Below are 20,926 nucleotides of genomic sequence, written 5' to 3'. Positions count from 1 at the left end.
AAAAAAGTACTTAAGTAGTAGGACTTTCCTCTACGGTTTCTCTTGCTCCTAGTAAAAAATACTATCTTTCTCTTCCCACCTGGCCTTTACTGTAGGTATCCTACATTTGCCGTATCAAAATATAAAATTGCAATGTATTAAACGCATTAAAAGATTAAATCTCACAATACCCTAACAACAATAGAAACCTGCATTGTTACCCTCGACATTCCATACACTAACCATAAACCAGCCATAGCCATTGTCAAGTTTTCTTTATCCGTCATGGCCGATTATTTGAGGAAAATTCTACTTTTTCAGTGACATCTCGTGATATGAAATAAAAATAACGTTGTTGACAGCAAAGAAGAGGGAACTAAGTTTATAATAAAATGACTGTGAATTTAAAATACGAGAATAATGTATGGTTTTGAGGATAGAGAATTAAGAGAATGATAAAGTTTTGTAAAAAAGTGGAGACAGGTTTTATAAAAAATTAAGATTATTTACCCGAAGCCTCAAAGTTCAGAATATTTTTCATCAAAAAAAATTGGAGCCTATTCTGTAGCATTGGGTTAATAAGAGCAGATACGTGATATAGCTAATATATGTTCATAACACATCAATATATGCCGTCACCATTGTTGACCTAGCTAGAATTGGCATTTTGAAAAGCCTACTGTGACTCACTGTTTAAAAATACATAGTTTAGGACCAAGCTAACTCAGTACAAACTTTGCAAGACAAATGAGAAAGTCATCATTAAGGTACTATCAGTATGGGCAAATTTAGCTGTTCATAAAATAAAACTATGAAAACTGATTATATCGCGTATATTGAATTTATAATACATCCCGACGTTTCGAACCCTTTACAGCGTTCGTGGTCAACGGGTAACTGAGGAAAAACTACAAAGTGCAAAAATACCCACATACTAAAAAATAATGAACCATCATAGATCGGGATCGGGATCGGGAAAACGTCGGGATGTATTATAAATTCAATATACGCGATATAATCTGTTTTCATAGTTTTATTTTATGAGTATCTATCGCGGTAACCAAAGACAATATTAGCGGTTCATAGTTTAAAAAAACATCATAAACATTGACCAATTTATTTCGTCCATGTCATGAGAGCTGTCAAATATAAAAAGGCGCCCTTACAATAACACGTCTCGGACATATATCGCCGACTTCCTGGACAGTATAATTCAATTTGGCAAATTAGATTGCTGGCTACCTGCGCCCCATGATATCTCGTGATGAAGAGAAAAGATATTACCGACAGCCAATGTTGGGCCAATGTTTGGCAGTTGAGCCAATGTTTGGGATTCTAATGTGTGATAGTGCAGCTAGGTTGGATTTTTTTAGGAAGTAGTATGTACTTCTTGGTTTGTAGTTAATGTATAATTATACAGAATGTGTATAAAATTTAATTACTTAATTGTCTTGGACATGTTGTCTCTGACACATGGCGTATTCTCTATTAACTTATTTCAATAAATAATCAGTAAATATGTCTTTTTGCTATTTTATTTAGATGTATTTAAATGTCTATTTACTAGAGCGTTACAATGATTTCAATGAAAGAAAAAGTTTGCAGTATCTATAGTCTAACCACGACTCCCTTAGTAGTGTCAGATTTACTTTCTATAAGTACATCTCGCTCGCACTAATATTGTACGAGCGAGATGCATAGAAAGTAAGTTAAGTAAGCACACGTTAGCGAATATGTCAGTGTCAAACTGTTGGTAGCCGTACTTAATCCGGTTGTCATTTTAAGCACCTCGTATTCCTGTCGTCTCCAACTGTACATTTGGCAACATTGGCCCAACAAGGGGGCAAATTAGATTGCCGGGTCAAACGACAGCAAGTGGACAATGGAGGGGGAAATATGAAATTATTGCGTCTCCAAAAATAGCCGGGATGTCGTCGGGTTCGTTACTTATGGTATTGCCGTGGGTTGGAATGTTTTCAAACTTGAAATAGTTTTACTATTTGAAGAGTTCTTGAAGATATAAATATATATTTTTTCTAAAATTTCGGATATATATTTAATGAATAAGTCATCCTAGCTTTTAATCAGATGTCTTTAATAACCTTAAAAGTTTAATTATCAGTTTTTACCTACCGCATTTTTTTTGTCATCCGGTTTTTCGACTTCCTGAATGTGGACGAAATCTGCTAAAATTGGTGCTAACGGATCAAATGGCTAATAGATCAAGTGACTAGAAATGGAAAAATTTATACGTAACTTAGGTCCTATAAATCGATACAAGTATAAGTTTACATAATAAGATGGGCTCACTAAATAGTCATTTGATACCTGGGTCAAAATTCCTTTCGTTGTTTTGTTTCTGACCACTTTGTCACACTTCTTTTTTTGTCTTTTATCAAATTTTTTTTTAGTGCTATTGCACGTCTTTCTAGCTGTAGATTATAATTCTCTTGAGAAAAATTAAAAACTTAATTTCACCCCACACAAAATGCTCCACTCCGTCACATTTTTGGGGACAAAAACAAGAACGAAAAAAAATTTTACCCACCTATTAGCACGTTATTCTGGTTGCGCTTCAAATATCCTTCCTAAAGGCTTAAAAACAATAAAATGTATATAGTGCATTGGGGTAATTTCGGAAATAGCGTAATCCCGAAAATTATTTAAAACTGACTCATAGATAGATAGATATATTTATTTCTAATTGGCAATTACATGTTATTTTCACTTCAAAATATTACAAATTCGCAAAAAGATCGTCAAATGTAAACCAAAAATAATAATAAGCAACAAAACAAAAAAAAAGATAATCATACAAAACAATAATGTGAACAAAAAAACATATAAATAAAATAGTCCAATTCTGAATTGAAGTAATTTAAATATGAAATGTCAATGTTGTATATAATTCTAGGGCATCCTAGTTAATCTAATGTACGAAATTCATAAAACAATGTCAAAAAATCAATACAATACAATAATAAAAAATCAAAAATTTACAATTTAATATTAAACAAAAATAAGATATTAATATTTGTATTCTTCAACAGAGTACAGCGACGCGACGTCGATACAAACCTCAACGTTTGACGATTCGATATATCCCGGTCAATATAAGTCTAGTGAAACTAACCGTGAATCTTTAAATCTTTTAACGGTTTAGACTTACTTGTTTTAGTCACTCGCGCGACATGTTTCGGAGAGCCTAGGTCTCCTTTCTCAAGCACTAATAGTGCGAGCAGCGTTCACGACGACCGTGTATTGCGTACTGCCGCTGCCGCGCGCCGCGTCGCTCGCTGCGCGCGCGCCGAGAAAACCGGTTGGGGGAGGTCTTGCGCTATCGTTGTAGGCGGGCACAGTGGTGTGGCAAACTAAAGATTAGATACGGACGGCTGGTTCTGGTAATTATCACATCCGTAAGCCATGCCATAAAACATGTTTATAGACTTATATTGACCAGGATATAGACCGTGATTACCTTTTGTATTGTTTTATGTAAATATCGGGAACTCAAAAACAATACAAAAGGTAATCACGGTCTATATCCCGGTCAATATAAGTCTAGTGAAACTAACCGTGAATCATTCAAAACTGTTATGTTTTAGCCTCTAACACATTTACTGACTTTTAACGCTATAAACGTAGTGGTACCACCCTTAGGCTACTAGTATCTAACCACACGATTCATTTAAAGACTCCTGCTATAACCGCAGCATTTCTAAATCAAACCACGGCCCGTTACCCCCGAGAGTGACTTGCGGAAAATTGGAAAGCGAAACAAGGTGAAAAATATTATTAAGCTGAGCGCTCACCGGGAGAGCTGCCGAGGTCAAAACATTATTTACAGTATATTGACTCGTTGGATATACTCGTTTAGCCGGACTAGCGCATGATTGTCGCGACAGTATGTCGCCGCGAGATAGATTACCCGTTCCTCTTTAATTAATACAGTTAGAAAATGACGGGTAGCCTATCTCGCGGCGACATACTGTCGCGGCAATCATGTGCTAGGCCTACAGGAACCAAGAAGTCACGGTTTAGGGGGATTCCTGGGGTATGTTCGTTAGTCACTAGTAATTTGTTTAAGTTCAGTTCAGTTTAAAAAAAATGCTTCTATGAGATTGGAAAATTGGTGTCAGTATCGAGTTAGTGAGAGCAGAATTATATGATGATTTCGCCTCATATCATAAGTATGCTCTTAGAACAAGATCTTGTACGGTGATACTAATAAGCGATATATGGACGTTACAAACAGCGGCGAGCGTCTTTATAATTTCAAACTTACTCATTAGTTTCCTGCATAATAAGCTATCAATATTACACTTCATACAACATTAATAAGCAAAAATAAAATCACAAGACGCCATCACCAATATGGAGATCAACCTGAAGTCCCGTAGTTTGTTTTTCACTTAGAACAATGATTGTACAGTCAAGGGCATAAATATATATTCATTCCCAAAGTTTCAAAATATGTGTACGCTTTACATCTTAGACACTATTGTTGTGTTGTGTAAGGTCGTATTGTTGTCGTGTTCACATATTTTTGAGCCATTTATCTGGATCAATATTTTTGCCTTCGACTGTTGTGCAACTAATAAACTGTCCTACTTTCTTATTTCTTGTTTCTTCTGTTTCTATTTTCATCACCTTTACGTTTAAATTTGTATGCTGTTTTAGTTTTAGTTAAAATACTGGCTAATGGGTTATTTTTGGTACTCGTAGGAGGCCCGTGGGAGTCGGCCAATCGCAGCGTGTTGTTTAAGACACTGGCTTTAAATGTTAACTTTGTAAAGACTTTGTTTTGAGACGCGGAATTGATGGCGTTTGTGTCGTCTTCAGTTAGAGAATTAGTATCAATTTTAAAGAAAAGAGTCTAAATAGACAAATTCTTTAGTCAAATGACAAATGACTTAAGGCCGTTCCATCGGTTTGCCACTGTCTTTGTCACATTTCGCAAGAAAGAACAGGAAAGAACATACGCGCCAAGTGTCCATTTTATTTTGATCGAATTTTGTCGGTTTTTATCTATTTTAAAAACGTTACCTTACAATATCGAAATTCTAAAGCTATGAAATTACTATTTATGTTAAGATTGTTTTTCCTTCTTTTTTTGTTTATAGTATCACATAATAAATAACCGAGTAAAGTAGGATTAAAAGTCCGAGTTAGAGGTTACTTTGGGAATTAATTGTATCGAGCGAAGTGTCATAATTCGTGTATCGGAAGCTATGTTGTTAAAGATAATATAGTCAAGAACTACATATATTTTTTCCACATCTACGAATATCAACGCCTCTTAGAAAAACATGATCATATAAGGAGATTTTTCGCCTTCTGGCTCAGGGAACCGCCTTAAGGATTTGCCACACTGGATGCGTTCTGCGGTCAGCGGTCAGCCGCCCGCCTTATGTATGAACAACATTGACAGCAACCTTTGAAGTTGAAGTTTGACCTGACCGCTGCCTGCAGAACGCAACCAGTGTGGCAAATACTTTAGGATACAAGTACCCTGGGACAAGAGAAACACTTATGTAGTAAATAAACAATTAGAGATACGTAAAGATATTAAAAATTAAATTAAATGATAATACTAGAAATAAAACTTATATAAGTATCAATAAATTTAACTAAAAATACTTGCGTAGAAAGACTTTGCTGTGCAGAAAATGATACGTATCTGCACTAGAGCATTTTACGTTCGAAGTACGATTTTTTTTTAATTTTTTTACGATAATCAATTAAAATTTGAGTTTAAATACAGTGATACAGTGATACAGTACTTTATTAGTAAAAGAAACATATACAATTACACGTCAAATGAATTTGTTATACAATTTTCATTCTGATATTTGACTCTCCATTCCTCCATTCCATAAATGACGATACTTTTGTCTAAATTGTTAATTGAAAGTACCCTCAAATAATACTATAAAAATGTATACTTAGAAATCAGAAATCAGAAACATTTATTGTTCAAACTGTGTAGGTACAAGAAGTATATATACCTAGGTACATTTTTTTATGGGTATCAACAGTTTTACCCTTTTCGGGCATACAATTTATTAGTCATGTTTCTGCCTCGTACTATTGGCGCTCTCACTGCGTTCGAGCGCCAAAATACCTCGGCAAAAATGAGTGCCGAAGTGTGTTCATCCCTTGGTTTTGGTTAACAATCTACTATTAACATTGCACATATTTGCTTGAATCAGGGCTTACTATAACGTAAGCACTTGTATTAATTGTCCCCCGTCCCTCTACAGATGTAACCAAATTGGTTTTTTGCTGCGGTTACTTGGCTCGTCACGTGAGTTAGCTACAATTTATATGTAAATCAGCGAGGGTAGGTGTAGTCAAGGAGCTAGGGGTTGTAAACAGGCGTTGAGCAAGATTATTGTGTGAATATTTTCTGTAGACAAAGCTAGGGGTTTTGTTAAGGTGTAAATTTTCTTTATAATATTTTCTTGTAAAAAGCATTGTTATTTTTAACAACCACACATAATTTATGTGTACAAGTAAAGGTGAAAAGTAAAGATTACACCTTATAGTGCGGTTTTTCAGTCTGGTATTTAAGTAAAAATAATCCTTTGGAAACTGGCAATGTATGGAAATAAAATAAAGTCCTCACAAGTATTATATTGAGATTTTTATATATGCCCGCATGAAGACAAGTATGTCCTGCTTCTGGAAAAAATCCAAAAAGCCTTTCTGCGGTTCTTATATAAGAAGATTCACGGGTATTACCCATATTTGTACCCATCAAAGTTCCTGCTTGGCGTTTTGGGGTTTAATTCCTTAGAGGTAAGGCGTAACTACGGGCTCTTGACTACTGCATGTAATGTCTTACGGGGGAACTCGGACTGCCTTGAACTGGTTGCACAGCTCGTACGCCTGTTCGTTCCATCTATAGCTAAGGCCCAATTTAATTTACGACCGCGAAGTCCTCACCTATTAGCTGTGCCTAAAACGCGCACTATGTCTCATGGCAAATCACCACTTGTCCGCGCTCTACAGTATATCAACGCGCTCCTCGCATCAGCACCGGAGTGTGATTTATTTGCAAGTAGTTGGATGGATCTGTGTAAAGAATGTATGAAGTACTGTGAGGCGATGGATAAGCGTGAATCATCTGTTTTGTATTAGTTTTTCTTTCTTACATTTGTTCTGTTGTCCTTTCTAGACTGTATCACGTACCTAGTTGTATAAATACTTTCTATTATAAATTTCTCAGTGTATTAGTTCGCTGTAATGCTGTGTAAATTTTTTGAATTAATAAAATAAAAAAAATAAAAAAATATAACACAAATGACAAAATTACTTACCCTTGGCGGTTGACAGTCGAATTATAGCTTCTTGGAACATTATGAAAGGAAGCCGACTTACTAAATAAAGCCAAATAAAAATAACTTACAATTAAGCACTTACAACGCCTCTGGTATTGCGGGTGTCCATGGGCGGCGGTCACCCGGCATCAGGGTATCCGTCTGCTCGTATGCCTCCTATTTAATAAAAAAAACATGGATTATTTTCTACGCAATTTTCTTAACTAGCTCTTAGCCTATACGTGTCGGTCGCGTCAGTCTCGCGAGACATATCTAATTGCATTTCGCTGAGGTGAGCTGCACTCCGCCTTTTTCCTCCCCCGGCGACCTTCAGCAACAACCGATATTTAAATCCTGCATTATTATGCATGCAGAATATCCTGGGGAAGAATTATCGCTGTTAATCTTTTTGCAGGCGCTTGTTTTTTCGAAAAAAAGATGGTGTTTTACATATTTAAATCTCGTGCAGTGAAACAATTTAGATATGTTTGAGAATATTGTTTGTTTCATGTAGTAAAATAGTATCTTCAAGCTTTTGAAAAGGAGGAGAATCGGAAAGGGACACCACGTTTGCTTACCTTTGCTTATGACATTGAAATTTGACTTACTAAAATGGCCCAGAGTCGGACCAAGCTAACTCTGCAGGATTTGCAATGACAAAGTGCGGCTATGTTATCATTAATGTCCAATTTCTATCGAAATATTACCATTTTAATGACACAGAGTATCATTATAATTGTCATATTTTCATAGAAAACTTTGTCCTGATCAAATCGGTGCAAAATAGGGGATATTACTGCAATGTACTGCCACCAGAGTGCAGCACTAGCCTTTTTAGTAAACCATAGAGTAACTTATACATACTGTACCTTAAACAGGTTTTTGACAAGTTTTCAGAGATAATAAAATATGACATTGATGCATCAAGGCGGTTTGCTTACAGAGGACCTACCGGGAAACGCGAATCCGAAAATTCGCTATCTGCCTCTTTATCGCTCGAATATGCAAGGGTGACAGAAATGTTAGATAAAAATCTTGTTTTACGATATATGCTCAGATTGTGGTATTAGCGCCCTGGCGCCCCCTACGCAGAGTTTTGCATAATATTCCATATTACGAATATATAATTATTCAATAAACATTTATTTACATACAAGATATATACAGTGGTACTACGTAAACGAAATTAATAACTAGCTTAAATCTAAAATAGGCCCTTGAGGCATTGTACCAAGGATGCTGGCGGCATTTCCCCGCTGTATCGCAATGCTGATACGTTGTGCGAGAAAGCCGCCAGCTCTTCGGTCACCAGTTACGTCAACCAGACGCTTCGCGATTTCTGCAAACAACTTATGCGCGCTGGGACCCCATGGATCTAGAGTTTCAACTCCAAATGGAACGAAATGATACTCTCTACCAAGGCTCTTATATTTATTACGTTATATTCCATATTAGTTTAGACGGACTTTACCTAAAAACTTGTTATTTTATCAACTGACATTGCTAGTTCAGACTTATGACAGACTCAGGTGACATATGTCACTCTACACACTATCCTCGTCTATCTAATCCTATCTTACCCACTTCCAATATCACTTCTATAACGCCTTATTCCGTGGGTAGAAGGTATATTCTCGCTTAATTGGATTTACATAAGTTTGTAGTTATAAGCTAGGGTTAGCCATTAGTTTTTGTCAATGCTTTTGTTTGATACACATGTGACCTGGCCTGTATCATCCCTACTAATATTATAAATGCGATAGATGAATGAACTCTATCCATCCCTTCTGGCTTAAAATATCTCTACCTATACCAAATTTCATCAAAATCAGTTCAGTGGTTTAAGAGTGAAGAGGTAACAGACGGACAGACAGTTACTTTTGCATCTATAAGATCATATTTAGGTAGGATTTTAAAGTATGTTATTATTCTTGTAATTTAAATTTTCTAAATAGACGATAGATATTTTCTTATTCTTAAAAAGAGTAAGGAATAAATTTAAAATAAATTAAATGTAACATTAATACTTTAAGTAAATATATTGTTTAATTTACTACATGAATCCTACACAAAGTGGTAAACTTCATTGCCAATGTCGTTTTCCTTCTTCTTATCATCCATCAGCTGAACGCGCATGTGCGTAGATAACGGACCGTCTCGACGCGCTGAGAACGCACGGACGCGTACCTATAACACAATACCACAGAATAAGTAATAGTATTATCATACAGAACGGCCACGCACCGCCCCGCCTCGACTCGAATTACCTCGCCCCACGACAGCAGATTGACGGCCGTTTGCCGGCCGCTCAGTACTATTTTTAAGCAACTTACTCACACAATGACGCATGCCGCGTGCACAGACGTGCCGTTCACACATAGAAACGCAAGTGATTTTTGATGTATAGCGTGTCCGCCCTGTGACAATACTAATACTCATTTCTCGAATATATGATAAATAGGACAATTAGGGCTGAAGTCAATTTAATTAATATAATCAGCATACACCCTTACCTCATAAATAACGTTTAGTTTGATGCTAGGGACCTTAGTTTTAGAGGCCTGTGGTCCGTGAACTACGATCTCCCTGCCGTCTTTTTCTGGAGGTGTGTCGGCATCACTGATCTGGAAACATTATTAAACCAGTAACAACATTAGTACAATATTTAGATCACTACGGTTTCATTTTTAGTCGGTTTTGGCGACATGTTTCGTACTCTTCGGGAGTCCTTCCTCGGGTACGAGTGTCCGCGGCGAACATGTCGCCAAAAGAGACTAAAAATAATAGTTAGTGAAACCGTAGTGTTCTAAATATTTTGAAATATGTCTCACGATAGTTAAATTTAGAACATTAGCACACTCCGGCTTTTGGGGAGCTAGTTATTATTATTATTTAAACGGCATTGTTGCTTTGGCACGCGCTCGGACACGGTAGCCCACCGCTCACACAAAAGAAACAATGACTTTTTTGTATCAGCTTAGGGTCTTAGGCGTAAAAATCATTTGAGAAAATTCATACTATAATCACTAAGTATAGTATTTTTCAAACTGGAAGGGTATGCTGATAGATATAAATTCAATACAGTTTTGCGACATTTGGCATTTTTAGCTTATAAATTGTATGGAGACGACACCTATCAGCGTACCCTTCTAGTTTGAAAAATACTATAGCACTGGTCCACACTGCCACTGAACTGGTGCTGTGCTGTGGTAAAACTGGTGAACATGTTGCCTCCAAAAAACCGGGCTATGACATTAATAGTCAGTGACTGTTCATACTTTAGGAGGTATCTCTTCTTGAACGAGTGTTTTCACTCCACCTACGACCTCATATTTGTAGGTTTTCACAGGCGGTAGCTCCCAAACCTTGACCTGAAAAGACCAATACGACATATTTAATCAGCTATCACTGCTATCAGACCACAAGGAAGATTTGAACATTAAGAGCCCGGTTACGATTTTAGTCGCAAAAATGTAAAGTTGATAGATTTCTTCTGTGAAATTGTACACCTTTTGTTACCTAATTGAAATAACAAGTACTGGTTTCTATTAGCACGACTTCTTATCTCTAGGTTTATCAGATCATTTTTTTGAAAAAAGGCTTACTAAATTAGTAATGAATTTTTTTCTGATGGACGTTTAGGTAAACGCGTGTAAAGCACTGACTTTGATGCTCTTATTTGTAAATTTCGTAAAGTTTGGACTGCTAAAAATGGTAAATTTGTATAACACATATTCTGTACTCTAGGTTTATCAGATTACATTGTTGTTATATGACTTAGAGTTCGAGGAAATGAAAGTTAAACGAATTCAATTTTCTCCAGAAATGACCTCAAAACAAGTGACAATTTCTCCGAAAATCTACTTATTTTCGACGTAGATTGCATACTCAAATAATCTGCAATGTTTACTTAAACTGTTGCTGTACTTCATTTTATTTAAATTGCAACTTTTATTTTCTGACGATTTTTTAAAAACTTCCCCTTTTTCTGGCATAACATCGGTGACACGCGCTCGCGGCCTCAGTCCCGCGCGGGAGCTGGTAGAGGCAGGACGTTTGTTGATCGGCTCCGCACGTTGCATCGACGACGACGAAGTTATTTATCATTGTGTGCGTCGCTCGCCGTGTAAAAAGTTATATTTGTTTGCGTGTTTGGCTGTACTGTGTGCGTGTAAACTGCGACCAGAAACTTTAATCCTTGGGTTGTAAGTACTTGTTTATTACGCCTTCAAAAAAAAGGAGGTTCTCAGTTTGACCCGTATGTTTGTACGTATATGTATGTATGTTTGTTCGCGATTATCTCGCATTTGGCTAAACCGATCTTGATGCGGTTTTTAGAAAAGTGTTTGTTACATTCTGGAGAAGGTTTTAGTATACATAGAGCTGATCTGATGCTGAACCCTGGCTGTACCTAGTGGAACGCAGGTTTAGTGCAACATAGGCAAACGCTGTTTTGGTCTGTCTTGATGAGCAATTAGGAGAGCAGTACCCAAGATGGAGCTGATGCTGAACCCTGGCTGTACCTAGTGGAAATCAGGTTTCGTGCAACATAGGCACACGCTGTTTTGGTTATTCGACACGTCTTGATGAGCAATTAGGAGAGCAGTACCCAAGATGGAGCTGATGCTGAACCCTGGCTGTACCTAGTGGAACGCAGGTTTGGTGCAACATAGGCACACGCTGTTTTGGTCTTCCGACACGTCTTGATGAGCAATTAGGAGAGCAGTACCCAAGATGGAGCTGATGCTGAACCCTGGCTGTACCTAGTGGAAATCAGGTTTCGTGCAACATAGGCACACGCTGTTTTGGTTATTCGACACGTCTTGATGAGCAATTAGGAGAGCAGTACCCAAGATGGAGCTGATGCTGAACCCTGGCTGTACCTAGTGGAACGCAGGTTTGGTGCAACATAGGCACACGCTGTTTTGGTCTTCCGACACGTCTTGATGAGCAATTAGGAGAGCAGTACCCAAGATGGAGCTGATGCTGAACCCTGGCTGTACCTAGTGGAAATCAGGTTTCGTGCAACATAGGCACACGCTGTTTTGGTTATTCGACACGTCTTGATGAGCAATTAGGAGAGCAGTACCCAAGATGGAGCTGATGCTGAACCCTGGCTGTACCTAGTGGAACTCAGGTTTCGTGCAACATAGGCACACGCTGTTTTGGTCCTCCGATACGTCTTGATGAACACTTGGGAGAGCAGTACCCAAGATAGAGCTGATGCTGAACCCTGGCTGTACCTAGTGGAACTCAGGTTCATTTATTGTTATCAGAACTTCCACCCCCTTTTAACCCCCAGTACCTACTGCATGTTAAACGTGTGGTAGCTCTGGTCAGGTGCCTGCTTCATCTGGCAGCCCTCCAGGTGTTCCAGGTCTTGAAGAACTTAACCTGCCTACAGCATACTCTACCAACTTCAGATTAAAAGAGTTTTACCCCTGATCCGATGCGTCCAGCAGCACTCCAGGTGTTCCAGGTTTTGAGCTGTCTCCGTCATACACTACCCACAACACGTTGAGCGAGTGTTACCCACCCTTTGCCCTTGACCCTTTGTACCCAGCAGCACTCCAGGTGTTCCACGTCTGGAGCTTTCCCTATCATACACTACCAGCAGCACGTTGAGCGAGTGTTACCCCTGACTCTTTGCACCCAGAAGCATTCCAGGTGTTCCAGGTCTTGAGCTGTATCCATCGTACACTACACACTACCAGCGGCATGTTGAGCGAGTGTTACCCCTGACCCTTTGCACCCAGCAGCACTTCAGGTGTTCCAGGTCTTGAGTTTTCCCCATCATACTCTACCAGCGGCACGTTGTGCGAGTGTTACCCCTGACCCTTTGCACCCAGAAGCACTCCAGGTGTTCCAGGTCTTGAGCAGTATTCATCGTACAACCAACCACACGTTGAGCGAGTGTTAGAAGAGTGGAGAAGAGAAGAGGATGACTTTGGAAATAAAAATTATTATCACCCTTCCCAACGATTAAGACTATCTCCATAATATCAAATTCCATCCAAATCGGTTTTATTGGATCCCATACAAATTTCCATTACCCCCCCCCCCCCCTCTGCCCCCCGTTTCTGGGGTAAAACCTATCCTATGTCCTTCCCCAGGACTCAAACTATGTCCATACCTCATTTCATCTTAATCGGTTCAGCGTTTATTGATTCCCCATACAAATTTCCACCCCCTTAAAGGGTGAGTTCTTGAATAAAAAGTATTCTATGTCCTTCCCCGGGATTCAAACTATCTGTATACCAAATTTCAACAAAAGGCTAGTTTCCCCTCTGGGCTGGAACGTTGGAAAGTCAGATCGCAGTCGCTTTCGTAAAAACTAGTGCCTACGCCAATTCTTGGGATTAATTGCCAAGCGGACCCCAGCAGACTTCCATGAGCCGTGGCAAAAAGGCTGGGATAACGCGAGTAAGATGATTATATATATATAAGATATTGCCTTAGTGCAAATCATTATCATCATGCTATATAATTTGTATGTATTATATGAATACATAGGTAAATTGTTAAGAGTAATAAACGATTATATCAAATTTACCGAAAGTTTTATTTTAACCTAATTAAAGTTATAAAGTGACGCATAATGTTGCGAAAGTATCAATATTGTTTAGGCGGTCGCGTTATTTCAAGCAGCGGCCGGCGTTCGGTTACTGTGTAAAAGTCGTATCTTCGCGCGTTTTCAAATCGACTACGGGCTCTTAAAAATCTATACTAAACTAAACTGAACTGAAATACTCTGCCACGAAGTGCTGGAACAATATACCGCCACCTATTAGTTACATTTAATGCACATCCACTATTTGCAGACAGGGCATACTTCGATTCTTCGGACACGTGGCTAGAAGCGAAGATAGTCCTGAGGTACTGATAATGGTCACGTAGAAGGGAAGAGAAGTATAGGAAAACGCCTACCCGGTGCATAGATACAGTAAAAGCATATGCAGGACCCAAGGCCCAGGCTTGCCTGAAAAATGGCACAGGATAAAAATGGTGCTAAGCGTCTGTGGTAATCATGACAGCAATTAGGAAAAGACTGGAAAGATGTCGGGCCTAACAAGGTTAAGTGAAAATTCGTATTGAAAACCTTATTATCCACCAAAGTCAGTTATATATGTGTTTCTTTTAGTAAAGTTAATGAGCGTATATTTAAAACTAAATTATCCTCCGACCTTGTTTCACAAATAAACCAGAATAATTATCTTTTGTTCTGATTTATCTTTCGATCTACATTGTATAGATGGCAGAGGGCATTTGTTCTACTAAGTAACAAACTATGTACCTCCCGAGTTATGGTATTCTAGTATGCATTAAGAGCCAACAGGAGCCGAGACCAAACTCAATTTTGAGATTTGAAAGAGAATATCGTCGTCGCGCTGACGGGGGCGGTACCGCGTACCGAGGGACTATCCCAGTGTGTGTGGTGCACGCACACCGACGCGCACGTTATTTGCGCTCCTCGCCGGCCTCACGCCGCTCGCGTTTTTAGTAACTAAATTCAATATCCTTCTACAACCTGCAATCTAATTAACATTTCGAGTTACAGAATAGTAAAAAAACATAACATAACATGGACATACAAGAAAACATTGTTGTATAAAAACATACAAGATAACGGCTGTTAAATTAATCCAATTAAATATTTTTAAATATGATAAACAAAAATATTAAATTATAGTCGTGAGTATTTTAAAAGTAAAACTCCCTTATACCTTGATTTTAAACAAAGTATTTTACTTATAACTTACTTGGTTCGTATGAATTAGTGACATACCTAACTCCCGCGGGAACAATATAGGCCTTTTCCCTTCAGTACACCTGCATGAAATAAGATCTTTTCGAGCAAGCGTCTTGAAAAACAAATTTGCCGCTCTCCGGCTCCGTTGAATAGAAAAAAAGAAAGCCTCAGGTTAGATAAAATTATCATAATAAAGAAACATGTGACATGTGATATTTCTTACTTTGATGTAATTATACAGTTTTATTGATGGTCCGTTTTTTTATTTATGTGTCAGATTTTGATAAAAATAGGTATAAATTGAAGAGCTCCTAATTCTGATCGGAATAAATATGAAACCCAATAAATAAATAAATAATAATAAATATTAAATCAATATTATAGGACATTCTTACACAGATTGACTAAGTCCCACGGTAAGCCCAAGGAGGCTTGTGTTATGGGTACTCAGACAACGATATACATAATATATAGGTATAAATACTTAAATACAAATAGAAAACACCCATGACTCAGGAACAAATATCTGTGCTCATCATATCATATCATCGAACCCAGGACCATCGGCTTCACAGGCAGGGTCACTACCTCCTAGGCCAGACGACCGGTCGTCGCCCAATATTTTGGGACAATAGTCTAGTCTACAAAAGGTTCAAGGTGGTGAAAAAAATAGTGTAAGCTGTTCGCATAAAAAAACCGCAAATCGATGTACAGGTTAGCCGTTTGGTACACGTATATACTAGTCAAAACAAAAATTTTGACCCGCAGTTCCTAAAAAAAATTCCCTTAGGAGGGGAGTGCTGAAACCTTTTTTTGTATAAAAAAAACTTTTTTTTTAAACCTATCGTATACTTCTCATCTATCATACGAAAGGGCTTTTTGAAGCGATTCTGAAAATATACCACATCATTGCATTTTAGCCATTTTTAGGGTTCCGTAGCCAAATGGCAAAAAACGGAACCCTTATGGATTCGTCATGTCTGTCTGTCTGTCGTCCGTCCGTATGTCACAGCCACTTCTTTCCGAAACTATAAGAACTGTTGAAACTTGGTAAGTAGATGTATTCTGTGAACCGCATTAAGATTTTCACTCAAAAATAGGAAAAAAAAAATTTTAGGGGTTCCCCATACTTAGAACTGAAACCCAAAAAATTTTTTTTTTTCATCAAACCCATACGTGTGTGGTATCTATGGATAGGTCTTCAAAAATGATATTGAGGTTTCTCATATATTTTTTTTCTAAACTGAATAGTTTGCGCGAGACCGAGAGACACTTCCAAAGTGGTAAAATGTGTAACCCCCCCTCTAACTTCTAAAATAAGAGAATGATAAAACTGAAAAAATATATGATGTACATTACCTTGCCAACTTTTACCGAGAACTGGTTTGAACGAGATCTAGTTAGTAGTTTTTTTTAATACGTTATAAATCGTAAACCGCAATTTACCTTTCACTCACGTTTCACATAAAAATACATTGTTTAAATTGTGTAACGTACGGAACCCTCGGCGCCCGATTCCGATTCGCACTTGGCCGGTTTTTTCTTAAATTGAAAGAAAAAGAATTTTCAAAACATACCAAGTTTGGGCTCCTCCAGATACGATATGGCTGATTTTTTTTGTACAAATGATACGTGATATCCTCATATGTAACCCCAAAAAAGCAATAAAAAATTTATTTAGTTTTTTTTTTTTCAATACAAAGTGACACAGTTCTACTTAAGCCTTTAACTTGACCCCAAACTTGGTGTGTTTTGAAAATTCTATTTGTTTTAATTAACAAAAAAATGGCTAAAATGTAATGATGTGGTATAATTTTAGAATCGCCTCAAAAAGCCCTTTCGTATGATACCACACACGATAGATTTTTGGAAAAAAAATATGTTTTTTTTTTCATACAAAAAAAATGTTTCAGCATACCCCTCCTAAGGGATTTTTTTTAGAAACTGCGGGTCAAAAATTTTGTTTTGACCTCTTAGTATGCGTGTGCCAAACGGCTAACCTGTACATCGATTTGCGGTTTTTCTTTGAAATTGGGCTTGTACGGCTGCCACTAATAGAGATACTAACTCCTAAAAATACGTATGATACCTCATTGGATTCAGAATGATGTCTAGAAAAATGTATTCGAAGCGTTTATTCCCACATAAAAAAAGTTCAAAGCTATTAACAAAAAACGGCCAAGTGCGAGTCGGTTCCGTACCATTACGCAAAAAACGGCAAAAAATCCCGTTTGTTGTTTGGGAGCCCCACTTAAAAAAATATTTTATTCTGTTTTTAGTATTTGTTGTTATAGCGGCAACAGAAATACATCATCCGTAAATATTGCAACTTTTTAGCTATCACGGTTCACGAGATACAGCCTGGTGACAGACGGACAGGCAGATTGACAGACAGACAGACAGATATTATTTTAAAGGTATTGAATATTCTTTTAAAAATTAGGAAATAATATGGTGTATTTAAAACATATCATGGAATATACTACGGTTATAAATTGATATTATGTAAAGTAATTTTTTCAACAAGTTAGGCAATTATTAAGTAACCACATTTTTTTCGAACTTTCGTCTTTGTTGTAAATTAAAAAAAAAAGAAAATAATTGGCGTAAAAAGTATTTCGCCTCGTGGAGCCCCTTTCATGAGATCACGTCACAAAAGTTTTAATAAAATTAATACTTTGTTTAAAATAAATTTTTGAATAATAGTGAAAATTGTAAAATATAAAGCAATATAATAATACGTACTTAGAACTGATACTTTTCTAAATAAAGAATGAATAAACTAAATTGTGTAATTAATTTTTAGTGCAAATCACCACAATTTGCTTCTAAAGAGCAAATCTGTGACCAAAAATTATATATAGTTTTAATTTTTCGTTCGTATATTCAGACGTGTATGAAAATATGAAACTAATTTACACAAAATTTATACCAAATTTGATCTCATATCAAGAGATAGGTAGAAATAGAGGCAAACTGGACCGCAGAAGCCGACTTTTCCCCTCCCTTTTTGGGGGGTAGCCAGGACTTAATCTCGTAGCTAGTGCGTCAGCTCAGCTTTGTATGAACCAAGGAATAATAAATAGTGTTAAACGATATCCCCTGAGGCCAAAGTGCATACTCACTTTACTTACTTCGCCTACTAAGAGGCAAATCGCGACTTTGTTATGGTTTATCGATAACTTATCACATCACTAGATTATCGACTTTCAATGTCGACTATTGCCCATCACTTTTCTGTCCGTGTACGTATTTAGAAACTTGACCCCGCCCCTAAAATTAGTGCGATAAGGACAACTGCAGCTTAGGCGAAAAATCCTGCGTAAAAATCTCAAAAATCGAGGTTTCGTACTCGACTGTTTCCTCCTCCAAAACTTAAGCAATCGTAACCAAATTTGGAAATCTAAATGATTATGAAATTGTCTGTGTCGGACTGTTTTGATTTTTTGGCTAATTGATACCAGTTTTGAATACCACGCCTCTCATTGCGGCATAGTCAGTGAGGCCATTTTTGGCCATGTTTGAAGGGCTCTAGCGCCTTAAAAAACAAAAATATCAAAAAAAGCAAAACACACCGACACAGATATTGACAATATTAATCTGTGTTGAAAAAATCATTCCTCTAGCTTCAAAACCCAGGAAGGAAACAGTCGAGTACGTTTGTATGGAGAAATGACCACTCCTGTTGGCTCTTAAAGAGGTATTAAAAAAAAGTTAAAATGGAAAAATTACAAACAAAATTTAAAATAGCACTCTTCTGCTATTTCCCGGCCAAACCCGATTTTCAAACTGGCCCAATATCTTACAACTCTCACTTCTAGATATTCCAGTATTGTAGCATAGTGGATAACACCATACCTTATATCCCAAGATAGGTTCACTCAGATCATCATGCTTCACAGGTGCCCACTCAACTTCCAAAGATGGAGGGTCCAGGGCCGTCAGCACCAGAAGATCGGGTCGAGGAAGGCTCTTGGTTATCTGGAGAGCCAGACCCTGACACGAAGCCACAAAAGCCAGAAGCAGTAGACACTTCATCATGTACTCTGGTGTTAATGTTATGCTGCCAAAATAATAGGGTAAATGACACAGTTGAATTTTATAACTAAACCTAGTTAAATAGATAGAAAATGAGCAATTTATCACAATCAATTAGAAACTTAAAAAATATATGGGAATAATAATTAAATACAAGAGCTCAGTTTTCAAAAAAAAATTTTTTTTTAAACTTTTAAATAGGAAAAAAATAATGGTCTCATTCAATTCCTTATATTTTATCAAAAAAAAAAAATGTACGGCAACAATATACAAAAACGGAACATTTCACCGACAAAATCGCAATTTCCTTGTTTTCCATACATCGAAACGAATTTTTTTTACTTTTAAATAGGAAAAAAATAATGGTATCATTCAATTCCTTACATTTTATTGAACAAAAATATTGTACGGCAGCAATATACAAAAATGGAACATTTCACCGACAAAATCGCAATTTCCTTGTTTTCCATAGAAACGGCTTCTAAGCAAAGTGACACAGTGACGTCACGATGTGTTGCCATTTTGTTAGTAGTAAAGTGCGTGTGCCAGACTTTGACCACCATTTCTGACTTTTGTATTGCTTTAAGACAATGGGTCATACAGACATTTGATCCTCAAAACAAACCTGATCGAATTCGATCGACCATTAAAAAAATTGTCAACTACCCAATTTAAAGATCATCCTTATTTTGTGATCATACTTATCCACTCCTATGAAACCAGATTCAGATTCAACAATTTGTTACAGATTTGATCTTATTTTGATATGATCTTGACCTTGAAGACCAAAGACGCTCATTGGTGCATGCGAATTGAAGTGAAAGTCGTAAGATACGAGCCAATCACGTATCAAAACCAGTTCAAAACTGTAACAAATTGTTGTTAGAATCGTTCTCATGTTTGTTTCTGTCGTATATGTAGTATTATTTTAAACGAATGCTTACAAAATGGCTTCTCCAACTTAGATCTATTGGAATGTTGATGCTAGTGGCATCCACAGAATTACACAGAAATTAGTTTATGCACAAAAATGATTAATAGCCCAATCTTTGGATTGCTGAAGCCTACTCGTTCGTGGATTTGAAAAAACTTTATGCACTTTAGTGATAGTTTAGTTAAGTTAAACAAATACTTGTGTTTCGAACGGCGGTCGAGACATGAATGTCATGAATGGTGATTGAATGACCGAATGTTTATAAATAAACCGGTCGTGAACTGTTTGATAAGTGGATTATGGGTATAAAGGCTAGGTCAGACTGTAGCGTTTATGGTAATTCTCAATTAGGTAAATATTATTTTTTTGGGTACTACTACCTAATTATATATTTTAGAAATTTTGTTTTTTAAGGAATCTCCTAGTCAACATTAAAACTAGATGTCCAGTCATTTGTCTATGACTGGCCGACCGACAGTGTGGTAATAAATTCTAGGAGACTTTAATTTTAAACCCAATATAATCGAGCATCTTTCCTGTTAAATAGCGGGCTCCATTTTTTTTAGATAATCCTACTAATATGATGAAAGTAAAGTTTATAATGTTTGTTCTTACAAATGGCTGAATAGATTTCGACGAACTTTGGCTCAAATATACTTTATACCCAGCCAAAGGGTACAGAGGCTATTTCGCATTTCATATCTAATTTTATTGTAGGTGAAATAAAACTATCAAAATCGTTGCAGGCTTGTCTTGGTCTAGCTCTATATATTATGTGTGCTATCAAAATCGTTGCAGGCTTGTCTTGGTCTAGCTCTATATATTATGTGTGCTATCAAAATCGTTGCAGGCTTGTCTTGGTCTAGCTCTATATATTATGTGTGCTATCAAAATCGTTGCAGG

General features: G+C 37.1%; 1 protein-coding gene across 1 annotated transcript; it reads right to left on the bottom strand.

The window, feature by feature from the left end:
- Nucleotides 1-9,325: 9,325 nt before the first annotated feature.
- Nucleotides 9,326-20,232, bottom strand: LOC134743430 (uncharacterized). The gene is made up of 5 exons (XM_063676825.1): nt 20,034-20,232; nt 18,910-19,114; nt 10,580-10,672; nt 9,815-9,925; nt 9,326-9,488 (listed from the first exon to the last, which is right to left on the bottom strand). Exons 2-5 carry the CDS (start codon nt 19,090-19,092, stop codon nt 9,366-9,368), a joined length of 510 nt encoding a protein of 169 aa, XP_063532895.1. The 5' UTR covers nt 19,093-19,114; nt 20,034-20,232; the 3' UTR covers nt 9,326-9,365.
- Nucleotides 20,233-20,926: the final 694 nt, after the last annotated feature.

The sequence above is a fragment of the Cydia strobilella genome, chromosome 8 (assembly GCF_947568885.1).
Source record: "Cydia strobilella chromosome 8, ilCydStro3.1, whole genome shotgun sequence".
NCBI classification, from domain to species: Eukaryota; Metazoa; Arthropoda; class Insecta; order Lepidoptera; family Tortricidae; genus Cydia; species Cydia strobilella.
This window is presented reverse-complemented; position numbering and strand designations above follow the sequence as displayed.

Coding starts and splice junctions, on each gene's coding strand:
- LOC134743430 (XM_063676825.1), bottom strand. CDS start 19,092: ATGATGAAGTGTCTACTGCTTCTGGCTTTTGTGGCTTCGTGTCAGGGT. Junction 10,673..18,909: donor AACCTATCTTGGGATATAAG/GTATGGTGTTAT, acceptor TGGTCTTTTCAG/GTCAAGGTTTGGGAGCTACC. Junction 9,489..9,814: donor AACTAAACGTTATTTATGAG/GTAAGGGTGTAT, acceptor ATTGTGTTATAG/GTACGCGTCCGTGCGTTCTC.